Genomic DNA, 23,627 nt, shown 5'->3' with positions numbered 1-23,627 from the left:
GCTATTCTTCCATTTAAATACACGCGCACGGCATGATCGGCCCCCAGGGTCAGTGGGAAATGGATAAATAAAGAGGGAGATAACGTGAAGATCAAGCGTAATGGGCAAAGTACTCTATGGCGGATGGCGGCGCAGACCGCGCAAAACCCATTACCCTAAAATGCTCCCCCAGCATTTCAGACGCCGATTCTGCCTGCTAGCTACACTGCGAATGCAGTGAGGCTCCATGATTGAAAGGTACAGACCATCCGGCACTCAGGAAGGGCAATTTTTTACTTTTTGTTCCTTATTTTTGTTTTACGATTTTTTTTTTATAGCATATTCCATTCGTTGGCTGTTACACTGAGCAGTAAGTCCCTATGTTCCGTTATCTTATCTCCCATTTGTCTGAAACATAACCTCTAAAAACTGTAGCGCAATTTATTTAACCTGCATGTAAAAATAATAATTTTTTAAAAGTGTGCTTGTCAGTCTGCCATCAGCACACTAGTGTTATGATTAGTAATTCTCTGGAAAAAGAAAGCTACTCCGAAATGGATTGAGACACTTGCCAAGCAGCACAAACTCAAGGAAATCCCAGCGAAAGAGGTGCCAGTAATGGAAAATCTCCCTAAATCACCATGCTTGTTCAAGTTTGAACATTATTATCTCATACAATGTCAAGATTTCCAGAGCATCACAGACTACTGTCAAATGATATACACATACCTACTATTTATTATGTTGCAGCAGATTACGCTGACCATATCACCTTGTAACAAACTATTTTAAATTATATAGTGTAGTACTTGTGTTCCAGGTGGATCTCGACTACTGTCCGGGACTCTTGAAGACAATAAAATGTTGATTTTTGTATCTGAAAAATATGTGAGATGTGAAATACGTGAAATATGTGAAATATGACTTTGGTCATTTAAGGTCTGATTTACCTGTCGATGACCCCACAGAAAACTGCATTTACCAGAAAAATAACATAATAAATAATTGATGGGCCATTACTCAAAAGCATGAGGTTATGGTTATATAGATTACTCTCAGGACAAAACTGAGCAGAAAAGACTCTTCCCATGTGACCTTAATAGACCAAGATTACATCACCCCTTCAATTAACAAAGCCCCAGCCAATCCTGACGCAGATGAAGTGCGTACTTGTGAATGCAGGGCTCTGTAGATTAATGCTATGCTATGGACGTGCTCTCCATTGAGGTCAGAGAACATCTCAGAGGATTACAGATCTAGTGACCCATCACGAGACCAGGACCTATGTCGCTCTAGGGTACATGTTTGTTTTTTCAGCATCTAAGTTTGGAAAGAATGTTTGGGTCTCCTTTAAGATTGTACTTTTTTACTTCTATAATCCTTACACCAGAATCCTGTCTTGACCTACTTGATTCTGTGACTAACTTCAAAGAAGTAAATAAATATTTTTAATATCTCAGACCGTTTTATTTCTCTGTTCCAAACTGTTTTAAACCTCCTCTGTCCAGCTTTCAAACTATTTTTTCAAGTTAGCTTTCATAGTTTCTCAGTTATACTGTTACGTAAATTAGGGGTGACCCTGCTATGCCCGGCTACTCCGATTTAAAAAGATCAAAGTCCCCAAATTATAGCCCTCTCAACTCCTAGGTTAACGCACCCAGATTCCCTCAGACTGCCTGTTATTTGGGTGATAGCATAGGCATTCCGCTGAAGGACTCCTGCCAGCTGAAATTACCACAGACGGGTTATGGAAAGGCCAGCAAATTCAAGGATTCAAGGCCGCAAAAATAAGGAAAAAACAACAGCATCGCAAAACAGCAATGACTGCAAAAGGGTAAGCTGTAACCCTGCTCTTAGACGTGCTTGGTCAGTGGTTATCATATTAAGAGTTCAGGGGAAGTACTTATACAGTCCTTGGTAGCCAAATGATAATGAATGACTTTAAATAAAGTATTGATTGTAACAAAAATTCACAAGAGGTTACTGCTAATGCTGTATTACACTATCATCACCGTGAAGTTACTCTTAAAGCTACAATATGCATGTAGGAACTACATGTGTTCATTTGTTCGGTAACCAACAAAGAAAGTTTTTGTGATTCAATATTACATGTTTATGTCTTTTCCCATTCCGTGAAAAATGAAGATTTAACATATCAAAGGTCAGAAATTACCTTATCCCACATCAACTCAAGGTAAAACAAATTAGCACAAGATAGAATCACTACCCTAGCAATACTAGAAGCCTCACTATGGAGACCTTCCTGTATTGGTGATGGTGATGCAGATCTATATTACTGTCAGCCATGGGATACAAATCTATAGCTGGAAAGCAGGAGTCACAGAGTGTACTGTGGTGTGTGCTTTTGTTATGACAGCTGATTAAAGTCGGACACAAGGCCAATGTCAGGACATGCGGTGAACATGGAGCCTTACAATTTGGGACCTGGGGTGACTAATGATGTAGTCAGGGTCAGAAGTGGGCATTTCAGGTCCAAAAAGTAAAAATCCAGACCAGGAATTTTGTTTCAACCAGCCAGTTGAGTACTCTGCGACTGTGACTCTTTATACTCAACTGGTTGGTTGAAACAAAGTCCTGGTCTGGATTTTTACTTTCTGGACCAGGAATGTCTGCCTCTGGTCAGGGTCAATGCCCTCACTGAAGAAGGTCTGAGTCTCAGCGCTGGATGGCCTTAGCAGACACGGTACAAAACGTAGCAAATTCGGCATTTATTCTCATATTTCAATAGGCACACAAGTGGTGCTGTGACTTAAGTCAAAACTAATATTAAGATAAACAAAACTATTACCATCATTAATACTCACATTTCACAGTGGGACCTGCAGATGCTGACTTTCGACATACCCCGCCCACACAATCGACCCGCTCACAAATACTCTATAGATGCGCAAAGGCGCTAAACGATTTTCCAAATGGAAATTCAAATAGGCCGGACCCAAAATAAAGGGTGAATGGATCTACAGGGCTGGGTGCTGTATGAGAGCCGGAGTGAATTTAAATAACCGCATCTCCCCCTCGTATTGTCCTCATGGAAATACACTATGGGAGGTCAAATGCTCATGAATCTGCGCCTTACAGCTTCTGTGGAAAACAGATATATACAGTATATATATATAAATATATATATAAACACACAAATAAATAAATAACCAGATGAGCAAATACCATGGCAGGGAAAGGGCACATTGCGTGGTACACGGAGTCCCACGGAGGATAATGAAAGAGGCTGTACGAGGACCCGTTCACACACAATGTCTCCCAGAGTGGTAATAGAAGGCACACGCGCTATTCACCACCATCTCAACTTAAATGCTGGCTCAGCATTTCAAAGATTTTTAATAAGCTACCCCCCCCCCACCCCCCTCACAGAAAGCGTTCACCTGGGCAGTAAGATAAGTCGGCGGGTTTGAAAAGGCCTGCTCCGAAAAGGCTGCGAGGAGAGCGAGAGGCGTGCGCCCTGCGGCCCCCGTTTCCGACAGTGGTATCTTCCGCGATGGCTTCCTGCTTTTAGATTTTTAGCTTTTTGTTAATGACGCTAACAGACACATACGGCAGGTCTAGAGGGCGCGTGAATAGGTGAGCAACCTCATCATCAAACTAGGAGCACGCCAATATCCAGCCTCATTGGAGAATGGGGGGAATCTTTATAAGCTATTCATCTTAGTCATAATTTGGGAACTTTCCAAGATCTGTACAAGACTCTTAATAGAAGACTATTGTAATTTAACATTGTTATTATTTATGTGATCAAAACTTTTACTGACTTTTTTGTTTTCCAAGTCTGAGGCGTTACATTTACTGCTCTGAATATAAAGCCAACTGCTGTTTTTAAATCAGACTGTCTGAATCGTGCCGTTAGCTTACAGAAACACACTCATATATTTTTCATGATCTTTAGGGAAAGTAAATAATAATTAAACAGTTGAATGTGAAATGCAATGTCCTTTGGGTTTCACGAGAGCTGGGGGAGCTGGGATCGTAAAAACGGGTTCTGGAGTTTTATGACTTGTTTAACGTTTTTCACAAGCTAAGTCATGTCTAGACGATAACGCTTAAGGGTATGTTAAAATAAGGAACTGCAGCATTGAAGGCCCATTGTATTTGGGTTTGGAATAATTATTAAGTGCATTAAATTATTTGAATTGCTTATTTGTGGTGTGCTACCAAGTTCTAGGAAATGTGAAGCATACTGTCGCACAGTTGCCAAATGAAAGTGGGCTTAAAATCATTAAGTGGAAGACATTTTGTACCTTTATGTATATTGTGGTGCGGATGCAAGTCTCAGGCTGCTGTACATTTAGACAGCACACGATGCCCATCTGAACTGTATTCTCCTCAGTCACAGCTCTCCACCCAAAGAAAAATCCAGAATCCAGAATGCTTCACAGTAAGAATACTTAATAACATGCTACGAACCCACACTGAACGTGTGGTGACAGATGTGTTAAGAAATTGCCAGAACAGATGCTGTGCTTCACACGGCACATAAATAACTGCCAGAGAGCTCAGATCTTTACTGTAGTCTGAGTTCCCGTGGTTCCTTCTCATACCTCCACTACTTTTGATTCGTCGTCAAAGACAGCGAGGCCACGGCACCGCAAACAAGCCCGTCGATTATGGCAGCACATTCTTCTGTCGTACCTTATTACCTTGTGATTAGGACGTCCTGTCTCTGGGCAAAGAAAGCTGAAGCGCATCAAGTGACGGGACCTCTTTGTGAAACCCTCCACCGCAGTGACAGAGTCGCTTCCACCACTGAAGCAGCCGATTGGCCAAACTGATGCCAACCGGAAAATCGACCACATTTCCTGTCAAAAAGGGTGCTGACACATGATGCTGCGGGGCAAACTCAAGGCAGCTTTTTGCTTTTCTTTTATTGCCCTCAGGTATCATGAGATTAGCTAACAGAGCTGCAGCAAAACCAAGAACAGCAGTATACAATTATATAAAAGCTTAGGCAGTTACACGATTCATGGTCAGACTATTATTGAAATACAATAATTACAATAATATATAAATACAATAATAAATAACATCCATCTATCATCCAACTGAAAATGTCAGGGTCATGGGGGGGGGGGGGATGGAGCCTACAGAATTGAGCAGAAGGCAGAGGAATTCCTGGGACAGGATGCCAGCTCAATGCAGAAATTCTATGCATTGAAAGTGGATTACCCATGATACAATCAGTCCAATAAAATGTTAAAAACAATAACATTTCAGTCTTCAAAAATTATTAAAAAAAAATCTTTCTTGACAATATTCTTGCGAAAATACTATAAATTTGGACTAAATTAGTCTAGATCCTTAAACTATTAGCTAATCCTAAAGAGTTCAATGTCTTAAGGAGGTGTCAGGCCAATATTTATAGACATCTTTTAAATTTAAAACGTAATTTGTCTCCATTTGTTTCTCCCCTTGAGCTGTGTGGTGGGTCAACCTTCATGCCATAAATCAGAGACCACAGCCAGAGTATTTCACAACTGCCTTTGCTCAATTTAATATTTTCCCTCAAATGGCTAAAAATGCCAGAAAAAAAGAGATTCTTCACATTTGCAGGACTGAATGGAGAACATGAATTCTACTCTTCACTCTTTGTAATTATCAGAGGTGGACACTTCAGGTCCAGAAAATAAAAATCCAGACCAGGATTTTGTTTCAACCAACCACTTGAGTACTATATGACTAACATTTTATGCTCAGCTGGTTGGTTGAAACAAAATCCTGGTCTGGATTTTTACTTTCTGGACCTGAAATGTCCACCTCTGCTAATTGTTTCAATCTTTTGACTCTGGTGGCTTGCCTCCACGTTAATCTGCTGTCCTACAACCCTGATCCAAGACTTGGTCTTGTGGCTTTGTAATTAAACCTCCAAACTCCTGTTTTATAGAATTAGCTGTAACCCAAGACCCATTTATCAGAACAGATGCTTCCAATTCGCTGCGCTGCCACCTGGGGCACGAACGAAGCTCACTGCAAGTCACTTTGTGAGTATTAGCATCTCCATTGATTTTCCTCTCACAATGACGAAGTGTCGCAAATAAACCTGCTGTTATTCATACATAAAAGACCTCCAGCCCCAAACAGATAAAAACATTCCAGGACCCCTCCAGGATGACACCTCTGGATCTTCAGCTTTTTTAATATTGAGATTTTTATGGCAAAACGCACAGAAGGGATAGAGCAGAGGTCTGAAAGGGGAAGCCCGTCAGAGTCATAATCGGTAAGAGAAAGACATCAATGCAGACAAAGGAGAGTCAGACGTTCAAGGAGAAACCTTGAGTTTACTAAGCAGGCAGACAGACACCCTGTTATGTAGGCAACTGATATATAAAGTCCTGCAAAGCCAGGATACCTGCAAAGCAAACTCCAGCCTTCCAAGGAAAATAGCAGCATTTTACACTGCTGTGATCCACCAACTAGGCTCCAGGGCATACAGAGATAATAATAATAATAATAAGAATAATAATAATAATAATAATGCCATCAATAACATCATTATAATGCAATTTTAATTTGAAAAGGTTGGTAGGCTCAATTGGAGCCTCTTTCAAATTGTAGACGCTATATTAAATATCTGAAGCAGGTACCCTAAAGCAAAGGTGCCTTCCCAGGTACATGCCAACCAAAGGCAACATGGCGCTCGGCAGGGAAGGTACGGATTACAAGCAGCGTTTGTCGTGATTACAGTCATTCTCCCCAGCAGCAGAAGCTCGCCAAGTGGATTATCTACAATTCAGCAGGTGTTTGTGTATGTTCGCCGGGCTCACGCTGACCTCAGGTAAGAACCTGCCTTCCCTCTAGGTAACTACAGGGGCCGCTGCTTAGGCATCTGTTATCTCCTTCCGGTCGACATGCTGCTCCGTTCTCTCGGCTTCCTGCCACATCGGGGCTTATCGCATCACAGGCTAATGCAGTCCTCCCTGGCAGACGCTGCCATGTCCCCTCGTCTTTTAAAGGGAGGGGCGGAGGGAGGGGGAGGGGGAATGCGCGTCTGTAAATGTGTGTTGGAAGGAGCTGGTGATTAACATGCTAATGCTGGTCAGCTCAACGCTGAAAGCAAACGCCTTCCCCTCGCCTGTTAAATCATTCAGTGCAAGCGATGGTAACGACTCGAAGTTCACCGCGGAAAGCCTCTACCGTCTCTGGAGTTCGGCTCTGCTTGTACCTTAGGGAGATAAGACCAGAACGCCGAATGGGTGACCAGGACTCCGCTTAAGGGTTGTTTAGTCACTGGGGACCAGAATTCAGGTCCACAAATGTATCTCCGTGCTTTAACCGTTCCACAGATGACAACTCAGCAGCCCGTCAAACTCAAGACCCATAACCTCACCTCTCCCACGCATGTGTATATGTAAATATACGGTGTATGCACTCTGTAACATAAAATTTAAATCCAAGGCAAATTTTCTATCTTTCAGAACTGCAGGAGAAACACTAAGAAAATACATTCTGCTCATGTTGCTTTGTACTCCTGTGCCAATTCCATGTATCCAGGTACGTAATCTAAGGCCAATGAAACAGCTTCGCCTAGATATCTTCTCAACCATAACTTCACCACCTGCCTTTAGAGATGTTCTTTAGATGTACTAAAACATACTGTTCAGCACCAGATTCTATCTGGTGACTACCACCTACTAGGTAGACATCCACAATCGCTAGAAGATCCTACCCAAGGTCACGATGATCCAAAGCTGAGCCAACAAACCATAAAATTCATGGAAGGATACAATCACAGATGATTCATACACAATTCTACGTGCACTCCCATAACCCCAGAGGCACGGGGTGTGATAAAAACACGTAACCATCATTCCATCCCAGTGACCACCGCGATAAGGGCAATATCTCCATATCATGGACATGTAGATCATTTTTTCATCAGCGTTCGCCCTCACGGTATATATATATATATATATTTTTTTTTTACAACGATTTGTCTTTCTAGAAGAACATCAGAGTCCTGAAAAGTTAGCCTTACAGTCTTAAAGCTAGCATGAAACAGCCTTGACAAAGGGGCATGTCAATCAGCTTTGCGTAAAATAACCGAGGTCACCCCGAGCGATGGCTTGGCGCCACATCCCGCTTAAACCCCTAATTTGCATTACAGAGGTATGAGAATGCCAGCAGTGCGTGGCTGTGGTGGCTAGTGCTGTCCCTGACTGCCGCGGCTACCAGCTTTAGCACGGATTTCCAACAGAGGTGAAGAAGACAGATGGAAAGACCAGAAGAATTCAGTTTGGCTTCCTGAAGAAAGATTCTGCTGCTTACCTGCTTGGCTTAATGGAGCGAAACGGTGATAAAGGAAGAGAGGAGTGTGAGGCAGGTGTCTCTGGTGTGGAGCAAAGGAGACCTACCACGTAAAACAGTGAGTCTCGTGGAAGCGCTGGTCTCCCCAACACTGTTGGTGGCGACACACTCATAAATGGCTTCGTCCCGTGGGGTGCGGAGCGGCTGAATTCTCAGAACAGACCCAGATCCGTCATCGAATTCTATCACCTGCAGGTGTGAGAAACGGAATATGTTAAAGGAGTTTTTTTGGTGCTGGATGGATGGAGCTTATGGAGGAAGGAACCAGGTTCCGACCCTGATGAATGGAATTACAGTGGTCATTATGTTTAACTGGTTTTAGTATGTACTGATTCTCCACCAACTGAATCCAGATGTGCCTTCTGCTTAGGGGGTTGGCAACTGCTCAACAACTACACGCTGATTTAATGCTAACGAAGGAATAGGCTCTTAAGGAAACCGTGCACTATTTTAATGCATGAGGAAACCTTCAACGGGAACCTATGTATCTTGCTAGGAAGAGCCCAACATCTATGATGTTGCATGTTAAAGAAAAGTCTATGGCCAAAATGGAACGATCTGAAACCAGCTAAGTGAAGATGACTCCCGAAATTACACATTTTAGTACTTCTCTGGATTTCAATGTTCATGTTATTAAAAGTCTAATTTAAAATATGAAAGAAAGAAAGAAAAAAAGTTATTTAAATCCATATTGGGTGTTTGATTAGTCACATTCCTGCAGGTCACCAACCCCCTGATTTAAGAAAAAATTGAAAATTTGTATGCATATCTATGCCTTTTAATCCAGTTACCTGCCATTTTTAATCGTCATTTTTTGTTGTCTTAAATACTGAACTCCAGTTAAACTGTAACAAAAGTATGGTAAATTTTATGATGGGAACCAAAATTACATCACTGACCAACAAACTTTAGGAATGGCAGCACTAATTGGAGGTAATCATGTAACTGGAGAAAGTATTCCAGAACTTTCATACCCGAATCGTTTCTTTCCTTATTTCTGCGTTGAAATGCCCCATTCTTAAAGTTACATAAAAATAATAACAATAATAATAATATTAAAATAATAATAATAATGAGATGTTAGTAGTAGTAGTAGTAGAGATAATAATAATAATAATAATAATAATAATAATGATGATGAGAAACAATGAAACAGAAACAGTACATGATTGAGGTCGTACAGGCAATTACCACGTTTTGAATAATGTAAGATATATGACTGTTTAATCAGAATGACTTCCACATACAATTAGTGTGATCAGAAACCAAAAAGACGGCAAATCATAGCTAGCCTTGCATGCCGTATACTTACTGCTTACAGAAATCACTGAGTGGCAACTCAGTTTTAAGGGTGATTGCAAATAAATAGCTAAAACACCATAGCTGCAGAGTAAAAAATAGACAGTAGGAGGCGGGAAATGCACAGGAGCTGCTGCACTGGAGCGCGGAGGGAGGGGGTGGGGGTGAGGTGGGGTCAGAGAGCAGTGCCCTTAGAGACATCTTTGTGACAGCGAGTGATGTCACAGTGGCCCAGCTCCGCCCTTAGAAGGAAGGTATGTCTGTTAAAGTGGGGGCGATAGGGATGGGAGGGGAGTGCGGAAGCTTTGGGGGGAGGGGGCGTAGCTGCGAGCCGTGCTGGCATTTCACTGGCCGGCGCATGCCATGGCCGTGCCCCAGCAGTGTGCACTGTGTGCGAAGCGGTACAGTCTCAGCACTGAGAGATAAACACTGATAGGAAGGCAGGCGGGAGACAAAGGCAAACAGGCCAGATTAACATGCATATATGCAATGTGTTATTTAAAATGCATATATATCTGATTGAACGCATAAAAGCACAACAAAACAGAAATCTTATCAGTGTTTAGCTAAGATGTGATATTAATTGAGGGAAGCAAAATTCGAGATTAATTTGAAATGTCAGCCAAAGAACACAACGTAAGCATGCAGTTTTCGACAGAGCAAAGGGTGCACAGGAGAATGCGGTGCTTGAGTGATAGGCGAGCGATGCATTAAATTAACTGCCTTTAGCGTGCTGCAGATGTGGCGGATGGATGCAACTGTGGCTGCGGTGCATTGCTGCATTGCAGAGTGCGTGTGCATGCGGTAGCGGGGGCCGTGCGGGGCGCCAAGCGGGTTTGCGGCATTCATATGTCGAGCATTTTACATCAGAACAATAGACCTAATACCTCAAATCGTTGGTTGCTGACTTTCTTCCCCTTCTTGTTCCACACTATCTTGGGCCTAGGGTCCCCGGTGGCTTGGCAGATGAACGAGGCCACCCCTCCTTGCACTCCCGTTTGGTCATTGGGAGTCCTTAGAAATTTGGGGGGAGCTGGGGAGAAAAATCAGGGAAGAGACACAGGAAACGTCAAAAAAGATAAGTCAAGTTCCTGTGCATATGACTGTAAGGTGCATAAAGTGCACACAAACATACAGTGCAAAAAAGATAAAACTATTAAACAGAGGTAACCTTAAATGCTACTAAACAGAGGAAACCTTAAATGCTATTAAACAGAGGAAAACTTAAATGCTATTAAATAGAGGTAACCTTAAATGCTATTAAACAGAGGAAACCTTAAATGCTATTAAACAGAGGAAACCTTCAATGCTATTAAATAAAGGTAATCTTAAATGCTATTAAACAGAGGTAACCTTAAATGACATGAAACAACCTTTCATATTTTAATACTCAGAAGTCTGTTGTAGGGTTTTACTTATCCTGAAATTGTTTTCTAGATAGTTTTTTTTTTCTTTTTGGAATATTGTTAATGTTGATTCTTTTAGGAGTACTTCAAACCTTGCTATATTTTATTCAACATTCTCTTGCCAACCCACAGGATGATGTTTATTTAATCCAACTATCCATTTTCCATAACTGGTTATCCAGTACAGGGTTGTGCTGAGTGCACAACTCAGGGGATGGTGTGCATTGGATTGAACTGAACCGAATGGCTTTTCCCACAAGAACTGCCACATTTTATAAAGGTTTTCATCCGTAATCTAGCAGGTCAGCAGATCATCAGACTGTGCAGTATATGACAATTCTCCTAAATGCAATACTTTCAGCATAACATGGTTTAAAATAATATTGCTAATATCATTGCATATCTGCATAATTAAATCTCCCAGAACATTTCACTCATTCATATTATGATTTCTGAACTGGTTACACTGTATTGTAGCTACTTGTGCATGTTATTTGCACTCTGGTGCTCTAGCTGTGTGACGGATGCATTCTGAGCTGTAATGGTGATCCATTCAAGCATTTGATATGGCGTCTGCTGTGGAAAGAGGCTATCTAATAACAGGAAGCGAGACAAGGACAAGGAGATGACTGTGTGCGATTTTTTTTTTTCCCTAAAAACCACAGAAGTACATATCAAAAGAACATCAGCTTAGGAGTGTTGTTGGGGGTAAAAAGACCCAAAGAATGCATTAAAAATTCGATGATGGTCAATGATGACGATGACGACGATGATGATGATAATGGCATTAATGTTGACAATGGCGAAGCAGACACACTTGCATGTGTGTTCTGATACGCTCCTGTCTCCCATTACACTCTGGGTTGCCCACAGAATCCAGTCCTCACCCAACTCCCAATTTTAGAATCATGCGCTCAAGGGACCTTATTAGCAATAGCAGACTTCAATAGAATCAGACCGAAACTTCAATTTCAACATGAACATGAAAGGTTTCGTTCAAAAAAACATCCGTCTTTGTGCGCCAGTGTAGGGCGGGGAACCAGTCTCTCACTCTTTTGCAAAGTCCAGGTCCATTTGTACGTTTATTGATATTATTTGAGCCAATCATGTTAATAAGGCCCTTTAAGCCAGGATATGCTGTTAAAAGCTGGATAGATAGATCATCTTAAAGGTTTACTAGGCACAACTAGATAATATTATAACCATAGACCAGTCTTACGTTCAGAGCAGCCTTTCTGTACACCAATGCAGTACCGAGTTGATATTTTTGCACTTGTGGCCTCCCTATTACCTTTAACGAGTCTGGCTGTCCACCTCTGACCGCTCTCATTAACAAGGTCTTTTCACCCACAGGACCAGCGTTAACTGGATGTGTTTTGTCTATCACACTATCTCTCTGTAAACTCCAGACATTGAAAATCCTGGGTAAGTGACGTTTCCGAGATGCTGGAATCACCACGTCTGGCACAAAGGAGGAGCAGGACGTTTGCATTATTAAGCAGACGTCCCTAATAAAGTGACCTTAGTGTTGTTAGCCTTTTTCATACAATTACAGACTGAAAAGGCAAAGTCATTAACACTTACATTGCTGTATAAATAGAAAAACACAGTTGTAATGATGTAATGGATTTTCACTTTCTGGTCTGAACTATCCACCTCTTTGTACATTCCCACCTCCAGTAAGAATGTAATTACACTTTCCACGTACCCTTGACGTATCCAACAGTGTACATACATACATACAGAGCGATAATTGCACGGCATGTTGTTCCTTTCATACAAGCTGTTTCCACTATGATGCAAATGAGTATCATCGTAATTAATGTTGTTACACTGGGTGTCCAGTGATCATGTTCACAGCATTTCGTTATTAAACTTCGACACTCCTCAGATTCTGCATAGGAAGTAAACGATCGGCTGGTGGCCAGATTGTGGTTTGCTCTAAAATTAGAGGCCCTTGCTGCCGCCCTTACAGCAACTAAAGGATTACGTGGGAATTTACCTCCTCACTGGGCAGTCAGTTTCGCCTACAGCCATGGCATACTGATGCTCATGGACACCAGCATTTTTAGATACATTGTATCGTGCGCCCCCAACTGTTCACAGCACACAATTCCCTAAACAAGCAACTAACTACCTGTCTGTCCCATGGAAACAGGATTTGTGTCTGTGAAGTATCACAGCATCTGTGACATGTACAGTTGCAAATCTTGGAACTTTGGGAAAATGTGCACTTTTAAATGTAACGATGTTTTTTTTTTTATTTACCACGTGCACAAGTATGGGTACACTGGAAAGCTTCTTATCGCATATCCCAGCTTGTGGTCCAAACACAACTCCAGGCCATTTATCTTATGCCCCTGAAGCATTTCGGCAGGTCAGGAGCCTTTCTGAAGGGCCTAGTGGGGATGTGTGAGGCTCGAACCAGCAACAGTCCGATGACACACATAGGGGCCTAACCTGCAAACCACTCCCTCGGCATTCATTTAATTTTTAAATTTTTTTAAATTCTTAATTCTTAAAAAGATTCTTTAAAAATTCTTGACGTTTTTTTTTTTTTTTTGACCTAGGGCAGTCTAACCCGATCTAAATGAGTATGAGGCCTTGGGCCATTAATCCAGTGTTAAGCGCTAACGCTAACGAGGAAGCACACAGCCCATGCAAACAGAGAGGGGCGTCGCTGCCCGCAGCTTCCTGTCTCCCAGGGACGTTACGTAACCGCGTCGTATTCAAGGCTCTCTCCAAAGGAAGTTTCCACTCCGCAGCGCCTGGCTGCCCCACTTTTCGGTCTTAACGCAGGCAGACGTGGCATTAATAATTTGGAGATCTGTGCGATATGTCGATGTGCAGGGTTTCGGAGATGAGGGGCGTGGCCCCGTGCAGGACGGGGTGCTCAGTCAGTCGGAATGGTGCAAGTACTGCATGGTCCCCTGGGAATCTTCTGTCTTTGCCCAGTCATCCCTTGAGAATAGGGAGGGGGTTCGCGCAAAAAAAATAAACAAACATATTTGGATGGATGGATTTAATCATTAAAATTGTAGGTGTACCTTTTTGGCTGGAGATTTCAAGAGTTTTCGGAGGCTGACCGTCCATCCACAAAAGGCTTGTCAGCCCTTGTTAGATGTTCAAGCGTCACATGGGATGAAGCCAGAATATACCGGAAACATCGTTCACCGACGAGGTATCATGCTCAGTGCCTGAAATACTGCCGGGAGGGAACCAGGTCTGGACCGCTCAGCATATTTCATTCCGGGCAGCAGCAGATTCAATTTCGCGTGCGTGGGAAGGCCGGTTCATAAAACATATCTGTAATTAACATGTAAGCCCCCCCCCACTGCCACTAAGGAGATCCTTCAAAATGGGACGTTTACCACTCATTACTGGCCTTTTAAGGGAGTCACGTTTGCCCTGAGAAATCGAGTAATTTGGCCACACTGGAGCAAAATAGGCGTGGCCGTCTTTGGTGGCGGGAACGCGACGGTACGTCGAGGCTGAATGGCAGCTCAGATACTGGAAAGAACTTGAAAGAAAACGAGGGCATGTGACACGGTTTGCCTGAGCAATGAACGAATGCAGTGTTCCCTGTGGCAACTTTAACAGGTGGAGTACAGTCAAACTTAAAGCTAATTACAGACAGGCTTGGGCAGTATTAAGGGAACAGGGGACACTGCAGGGAAGCTCTGGACCACCTGCGACCATGGATAGGAGAGGAAGATTCAGAAGATGGATGGATGGATGGATGGATAGATGGATGGGTGGGTGGATGGATGGATGGACGGATGGGTGGGTGGTATACTGTGATATTTTTGGTGCACCACAGTATTTTTACTTAAACGTCAAGATTTCTAAATAGGCAGGTAACATATATGCATGATGGAAGTCAATATTGAAATGGATAGATAACTGGATACATAAAATGTGTAGCTGGCTATGCTGGATAAACGTTCCCCACATGAAAATCCCAGCTCCGTGATAAAAAGCATGTCCCCCACAATGTAATAAAAACCTGTTATTTGATGCTGCTTTCAGGTTCCCAAAAAGATCTGTGAATGCAATCAAAAAAGTAAAAATGCCAAAAGTCTCGTATTTTGTTCTGTTACTTATGGGAAAGGTTTAGGTCGTCATGTTGGGATTAGAGTTTGCCCCAAAGAAATGAATTCAGAGTCCCCACAAAAATATAATTACAAACTTGTGTGTGTCTGGGTGTGTCCAGGTATACCTTACCTTGTGGGGACCAAATTTCCCCACAACGTGATGAATACCCTTTTTTTTTTTTACCCTTATGGGGAAGTTTCCTGGTCCCTATATGGGAAAACTCTATTTTATAAAAATCCGTGACTGCAATGGAAAAACTAAAAATGCAAAAACTTTTGTATTTTGTTTGGTTACTTATTATTATGGTTATGGCTGGGTAGGGGTTAAGGTTGTCATAGTTAGCGTTAGCATTTTTCCTATAGAAATTAATGAGCGGTCCCCAAAAAGATATAATTACATGACTGTGTGTGTGTGTGTGTGTGTGTGTGTATACATGGAACTATTTCTTTTTCTCTCAGATGTATCAAGGACATATTTGGTTTAACTGGTACTGTCCTTATAACCACGGCCAATTAAGCGAGATTCAGGACTGCTCGTGAGTCACCAAAACCAAGATTCAAACCGTGTATTACAGAACTTTAGAAAAACATCTACGGGAATCTAAACCGTCTCTTCTGTTTCAGAACAGTCATCAACCTCAAAAAAATTAAATGCTACATTTCCAGATTTGTTTTCCATGTGCATATTTCCTGATAGTTTATATTTTTACATTTTCATCAGGAAGAACCATTTTATCAAGTGTCTTGGATGATTTTAGTAGAATAAGCTAATGTTACACATCACCGATAATAATTGTTTTCGGTCATCTAGTATTAAGATGTTCTGGGAAGAAAGGCTCTTTTTCCCGTATTTCACAGTCAACTATGACAGCTCTTGAAATATGACGGTGTGAAATATCAGATATTTAGGGGTCTTTTTACGAAAATGTCTGACATATGACACTCGCGACACTTTTGATCAATTCTACGTAGCTTTTCTGTTACGAACACTTTGTACAAATTTAACATTCCCCTGCCAGCATGAGAACATGTGCCCATTCATAGGTGGTGATGCACGTCTCATTATTCCAGCAGGATTTCCTGTAGGGATGGACTGGAAAGCAATACGGCCTGTAATTGGGCACAGGGAGGAAGGCATTAATGTCGCTTCGATGTTTAATAAGTTGGGCCGCGTGTGTTTCTCACCCTTCTCTAAGCATACGCCATTAAGCCAAGTTAATTTATAAAAAATACAAGGCTTAATAAAATTAACACTTTTCATTAGCATAAGCAATGAACGATGAGTACCGCCCCGCCCTGCCTGTACACCCCCCGCTGACATTTTTGTAAAAGTCGTTAACAGGTCAGAGCGGGAACCCTGTGATCGTGACGCTCACATTCACCAGCTTGATTACTCATGCCTGATTGCGCCTCGTCTCAGGCCCGTGTACAGAAGCCTCACATAAAACAGTTCCCCCGATACAGCACTGCTCTGAGATGCAGGAGAGACAGCAAGGAGGAGAGGGAGCGACAGCTCTTAGAGAAGATCAAAAAATCACAGGGACTAGAACAGATCGTCTTTCTCCATAGTTCACGGCAACCATCCATATGCAAGAAGGTGAACCTCACTCTTGTAGAACCTATTGTGTTCCCGTATACAAAGATCACACAGCACACAGATCACACAGCACACAGCTCCTATAATGTTACAGTACAGTAGAGGGATATCTAGAAAAATGCGGTGTTCCATTTCTGAAAAGCAGCACATTTGGTTTCATGCGTGCCTGAACACAGAGGACGGAACAACTGCTGGTCACAAGCTTAACACCTACACGGGTCTAAAGATAGAAGGAGACACCCTCTGTCTAATCCCCGGCACTTTCCCGAAGGGGAGGTGGGCAATCCCCTCCAGCGCTATTCACAGGGGGGAAACAAATGCCTCACGGACAAGTGTGGGCCAGCGTGGGATGCGATGCACCTTTAACGGAGCCGGGCCGGATTGCGCTGAGACGGATCAGGGCAGCTGACATGAGGCAGGGGGGCTCCAGGAAAGGCGAGAGCTGAGGGAGGACTCCTCGCACAAGTCCCCTCCCCGACGGCAATCGTCTCAGCCTGTCAGCACACACCACCCCCCTACGTATCCTGGGGGACGCATTACGCGGACGGCGACTGAGTTTGTCACTCAATAAAACAGCGCAGTCAGACAGATGGTTCCCAGATGCTCTAACTGAACAGACTGCGGAGCAGCGCAGATGCGTTAAAAAAAGGCCCCACTCTGCACCGGAACCGGGACGTCTTGGAACAAGTCCCCAACGAAACAGGACACGTATTGAGTCAGTTGGTCAGCTTACCTTTCTGTGAACTTCAAGCCTCATTCAAGGACTTTTTTTTGAGGTGGAGGGAGGGGGCATAAGAAGGACCATAATTCATACAGAGGGGGCAATTGTATCATTAGCCAATGATATGTTTTCAATTGCTGGGTGACAGGGGAGGGGCACTCTGGGGGCCAATCAGCTTTCAGTTGGGGCCAGTGACCCTGTGGCCCCGCCCCTGAAGAATGCTGATGGAAGGCGACCAAAACGGCCATGGATTAGTCCATTTCGGATGGCCAATTTGCCGGGTTATATCCACCAGAACAAAGACAGCGCGTGCTAGAAGGCTCGGTGGACGATGGGCCTTGAGAGACGTGTCTGCAAAGCCATGTCAGGTTCCCAGGCTTCAGTCGGTATCCACTTTGCAGATAAGTTAGCGTAATTGCACTGCTTTCTCTCTGCAGCTAGTCGCCGCATTATGTCTGGAAAAAGTTAATTATCTGATAGGATACAGAGTGGCTGGGGCTGACACAAAAATACATTGGTTCATTTAGCTATCGGCCATGCTACAGAACATGTCATTAAGAAGCGCCATTATCACAGAACACAGCAAACAATTATTATTTAATCGCTGTTTGTAAGCTTCGGGCTGGCTGGTCGACTGCAATGTTAAAATTGTTAGAGGGAGCTGCTTTCTGTAAGACAAAATAAAATATACAATGTGGCAAGTTAAAAATAACAAAATTTAAATAAGTGATTATACGTTGTATATGTCAAATTTGAATTTGGAAACAGCATTTTATGCATAAAAATATTTTAATGAAATCCTTTTCCATGTTTTAAATTGAGACTTTACTGCCCGCACATTAGCAACACGCTAATTCCTAAACCCCACACCACCCCACTACAGCTCCCACTACACAGAGAGGTAGCTATATCCACTGGACAGGCAACCAGTCCATCACGGGGTCATAAACAGTGCCAGTCACTGATCCACCATGTTGCCCTGACATAAATACACAACTTAAACTACCAGAGTACCGCATTGTGTTCGATTCCAGATTCAGGTAAATGTTGGCTACAGAAACTAATTGATATGTAATATTACTCACTCTGGCTTTCAGACATTCTGCCAACTTTCCCATATCATTATGCGTTTTTTCCTCAATAATTTGGCTGCTGCGCTGTGAACTGTCGACACTATTAAATTCCTAAGATGCTGAAAAACAGTACAGTACTTATTTCAGAGTGAGACTGATGTGGCTGAGTTTAAATGACAGAATGACTCCCAGGTGGTTCCCGGCGAATTCACTGCTGTTATGTTTGTTTCATGTTGTTGGAAACCGATGGTATGAATGAAATAGCAATAGCCTTTGATTTTCTAGTAAAAGCTAAATTGAACCCCGAGGCTACTGAACAGTAAAAATAATAAAAGAAAAACTCCAACAAATTAAAAATCGATACAGATGATTCTGCTTCTCCCGGTAGTCGCACATGCATGTGTTATCGCTAACAAGAGCTGTCTGTGTCCAACACTGATAGCTGGACCATCTAAACCAGCATATCGGAGGGGTAATAGGGTAATAAAGGATGGGAATTTAATCACTTTGCTCCCTTCGCACCATGATTGTGTCTAGGAAAATGTATAAAGGAGGAATGTAGGGGCTAGAAATGACTGAACAGAACATCGGAGTATTAAATTTTGTATGGAAAAAAAATCACCCCCCCACCACCGTCTGCAGATGGACTCACCCATCTCACATGTAAAGCTATGTCAGACCACTCAAGTGCTTTCTCTCCATTCCGGCTCAAGTCATGTAACATATGACATTAGATAAGGCGTGTGTGTTCCTTTTCACACCTAAGCCACACGTGAACAGAAGGGGCAGCTTACAGAAGCATACTACATTGTTCCCCCCTGCTCTCTCTCTAACGTACCACACCCTTCCACTGAGAGGAGAAGGCTGAGAGACCTTCAGGCAGACACTGAAGGCACACAGAGAAGCTCTGCACACCAAAAGCTGGAACAGCGTTTTTTGGACCAGTCATCTCAGACATAATAGGAGCAGCACAATGGAAGCGAGAAGAGAAGGTTAGAATGGGACTACCTGACTCATGCAGATTGCAGGGAAAAAAATATGTATTTTGCATAACAAAAATAAAACTTATCCCTACTCTTTAGCTCTAAAAATGAATTTGCAGAGCGCCACAAAAAAGTAACCTTTAGAAGACCATTAATTATGAGGAACCGAAAAACATTTTGCAGTATCAGATTTTTACAACGGGGCACCTCGACTATGACCTGATGCACGATAAAAATGACACTCTTCCATCATTTCATCACGCCACTCTTTCACTTCCAAAACCATGTCATATCAAAAGAAGCTCGTGTACTATCCACGCACACCTCGCACTGTCAAAAAGGCCTCTCGGAAAACAGCCGCGATAACGAGAATTACCATCACAGTGAAACGGCGATGTTTAAATCTGACTCTGCATTTCTCGAAAGGTGCCACGTATAAAGGCTCGCTGTGAACAAGGTCGAGCTTAAGGCTAAATCATTCTGGGAGAGAGGCTTCGACTGCTTAATATTTTAAGAGGCGAATAAAGTGCCAATATCACTCATTCCGATTTTACTGTTGGCCATCCAAGCATGCTGCATTCTCATTTTCCGGCAGGTCCGGGTACCGCTAGCGGATGACCTGAGACGAGGTTGTAGCACGCAACAGATTGAACTGGAGAAACTACAATTAAACTCTGAAAGGATATAAGCACAGTGAGTCAGACATACACACACACACACACACACAAAGCATCGTTTCAGACACCATGAGTTTGATAATCATTATACAGTATATACATATGGCTGCAGAATACAGTGACCTTCACAGAGGAATCCCTTTAATTTTTTTTAAGCCCTTTAATTTTGCTATAATAAAAAGTCAAAAAATTATGTGAACCATTATTGGTGAATCCTGGCTTGCAGGTACAACTTTGTTGTAGAGAGAATCTCCAATGAGTATAATTGTTTGCAATTTTTTGAACTAATGACACTAATACTGTAATATTTTAATAGTATTAAAATTACAATGGGACATAACTGCATAGCTAAGAAAAATATGAATTATACAAACAGTTGTTCTCTTACATACAAAAAATTTGAATGCATCCCTAGAGTCGGGAAGCGATGACAACATTCCACAACATTCCACAACATTCCACAATGACAACTCGCACCAACGCGTATAGTAAACACCAAACGAAGTCGACCACATGACAGCACGTGGGATACGCCAGCAAGATACCAGCCCAATATAAAGTCTAAGAAGCTATTAATTTCATACAGCAGAAACTTTTTTAATGAGGTCTTTGACTACAAAGTGGTGCTCCGAAGTTGAGCTTGCTGGGCATTTCCCCTTTGTTTCCATGGCGAACTGCTTTTGATGAGGCACAAATGAGCAAAGGAAGGAGGGAGATGGGGTAACGAACGGGTTTGAACGGCGTGATGTCATCACGAGCAGAACCGAGCGGACCTCAGGAGACCCAATTAAACCAACATAAAGGAAACACAAACATTAATTCGTTCGAAAACTAGCATAATTCTCACTACGTGTCTGTGAGTGTGTGTTGGTACTTATATTGCCATTTTTAATGTTTCTAATTAATCTAATGTATTCAGACTGCAATGGCAGGCAGGCAATATGTATTCAAGCTTGGTTTCGATGCTTGGTGTGTGTCGGTCTGCTATAGATAAATGAACGTGCCATATTTAATGGATGAGATGCATTTCTTCCTGACAGTTCTGTAGATTTGAAGAGCATGGAACTGGAAAAGCATGGGAGTGGAGCGGAGGACAGTGAGGAGAGCATTTTCCCAGGAGACAATGGACTGGGAGCCAGTCCACCACGGCTGAAATGGCTGGGGGGGTGTTGGCGACAAGGGGGGTAGGTCACTCCCCTGGCCATAGTGGAAGAGCCTCACAGATAACAAAAAATAAAAACAAACAAACAAACAAAAAAAAAAACAGCGAGCAAGTATTTCAAACACCTGATAGAGCTTGTTGTGTGTGACGGTCCCTCTTGAATTCTGATTTGTGATTGGCTGCTGTTTTGTTCCCTCTCATTGGTGGCTACCCTGCCCATTGCCAAGGAAAGGTCATCAGTCAGGTGTGTTCAGGTGTGACCCGAAGGCTAAACATCAGGTCAGAGGTGCGAACTGATGGATTATAAAATGCAAAACTTGCGTTAGACAAAAGTGTCATCAGATTTAACGGGATAAATAAATAAGATGCCATCCAAGCCATTTAGACTCAGTTTAGAAGCAATCTGATTATTCACTGTACAGCAGACAACTGCTTTCAAAGAAACTGCTTGTTCATTTCACTTGTGATTCTGTTTGTTCGCTTGGCTTTATTTATAAACAAACAGACATTTTATAGTGGAAAGACAAGGATTAAGATGGAAAGAGATGTTTAATTTTCAATATTCAATTGCTGGAGGCACAGTAGTCTTCACAGGAGTGTGTGTGTGTGTGTGTGCGTGTGTGAGGACATGAGGATAGCTCTAGTCCTGATGACAGGCAGTCATCAGTGACTTTCCACCTGAGAAGTGACGTACGGAAGGTGACATTGTGGGAGAGGCTGATACATTGACACAGCTGTTTCGGGTTTAAAGCAAAACACATAGAAACAGCTGAAGCAGCTACATAGCGTGTGTGGTCCCACTAAGGAAAAACCGAATGAAATCCATTTAAAATCTGCCATTAAAGCAGGGGGGTGGTGGGGGGATTATGTCTAGCCAGATGCCTGCGGATATTATTTTTAAACTTTTCTGTTACGTAGTAGGCAACATTTTTTCCTCTGCTTTGTTTTGCTCACCAACAAATTCTTTCTCTCTATCTATTGTGAAAATTCATCATGACTACCAATTACAGAGTGGCCACACCATGGCTGCAATCATCCGATATTGGTGCAGACAAAACAGGCACATCACTTAGAGGCCTAATTACGGCACACACAAAAAAAAACAACAATCTGTGAACGCGTCCCCTTTCCTAGCTGTAAAATCCAGTCGGCGCTCACCATTAGGAGGTCACCATTGGACGCCCTTTCGCCCGCCCCCAATGTGACCTGCAGCCTCATACCGACACCAGACCAGCCTGGGGGCGTGTGTGCGACTGAATTAATAACCGAGAGGTGCCTGTCTCACAGGACCACCGTGGTTGGAACGCAGAGTCAAACGACAAATGCCGTATAATCTGTTCCCCCCAATTGGTCGGGGTCTCTGGCAAAATGAGCTGCTTTCGGGAGGAAAAATTAAATGACCTGCCTGTCAACAGTCACCGAACAGGCGGGAAAAAATCAACCTGAGTAGGGACATGGGACCGCAGCTTGGGCAGTCATATTCGGCACAGCGAATCTCATCAAGGCCCCAACGGGGCCACTGTTTGGCCATTTTGGGCCACTTGCCACTCACAACAGCAGGGGGGGGGACTTCCCACAGCTGTGAAAAGAGGACAAATGGTTCTCTTTTGGCTGAGTATCGTTATCAGTGGGGGGGGGGTATGCTTTTTTCTGATGCAAGCCCGGCAGTGGGCGGAGCCTGTCAGTGCCACATGTGACCTGTGTCACAACGAATGGGGGACACCATGAAGTCATACTCCAGATGTCTCAAAGACATCCGGTCCTTCTGGAATGGATCAAGGGGGGCTGTATGATACACTGAAAACGTACACTTTCCGCATGCCCCCCCCCCACCCCCTTCACCACAAGGCGTGCTCTGGGGCGAGCAGGACTCATTTTATCATAATTATTATTATGATTAATTAATAATCCTAATAATATACCACATGAATATTTCAGCATGTTTACGGGACAGAACACGTCTGACCTATCGCATACGCCTTTTAATATCACTGAATTATGTATGTGCGTGTAAATAGAACATTAAACATGTAGAGCTGAGCGCTTCTGGTTAGCAGAACGACGACAACAGACTTAACAGGGACTCCCGAACGCGAAGTAGCTGTTCGGAGACTTTTTTCCCGCTTCCCCTACAGCACTTGCAGAAACACAAAGCGAATGACTCTCATTAATCATTCAGCTACCGCGACGACATTGTCAGAATTCATAACGTATTCTTCTGAAACGGGGGTTATTGCATCCTAAAGACAATTTCCCCAGCTGCCCTTCCGGGTCTGGGCTGCCGGATGGGGGGGGGGGGTTCAGT

At 43.0% G+C, this 23,627-nt stretch overlaps 1 protein-coding gene across 26 annotated transcripts in view; it reads right to left on the bottom strand.

Annotated features, from left to right (window-relative positions):
• The window catches only part of LOC111842609 (protein tyrosine phosphatase receptor type D), a 363,307-nt gene that overhangs the window by 74,892 nt on the left and 264,788 nt on the right, over window positions 1-23,627 (bottom strand). For 23 of the 26 annotated variants that reach the window (XM_072697614.1, XM_072697617.1, XM_072697608.1 and 20 more), the window contains exons 10-11: window positions 10,497-10,642; window positions 8,358-8,499 (exon numbers count right to left, since the gene is read on the bottom strand). In XM_072697614.1, the coding sequence (XP_072553715.1) occupies window positions 8,358-8,499; window positions 10,497-10,642 (288 nt within the window). Of the gene's footprint in view, window positions 1-8,357; window positions 8,500-10,493; window positions 10,643-23,627 lie in introns of all 26 variants that reach the window. The other 3 variants (XM_072697609.1, XM_072697611.1, XM_072697613.1) reach the window with 1 other exon arrangement.

Source organism: Paramormyrops kingsleyae, chromosome 12 (genome assembly GCF_048594095.1).
Source record: "Paramormyrops kingsleyae isolate MSU_618 chromosome 12, PKINGS_0.4, whole genome shotgun sequence".
Classification (NCBI taxonomy): domain Eukaryota; kingdom Metazoa; phylum Chordata; class Actinopteri; order Osteoglossiformes; family Mormyridae; genus Paramormyrops; species Paramormyrops kingsleyae.
The sequence above is the reverse complement of the archived record's forward strand: the minus strand, read 5'-3'. Positions and strand labels throughout refer to the sequence as shown.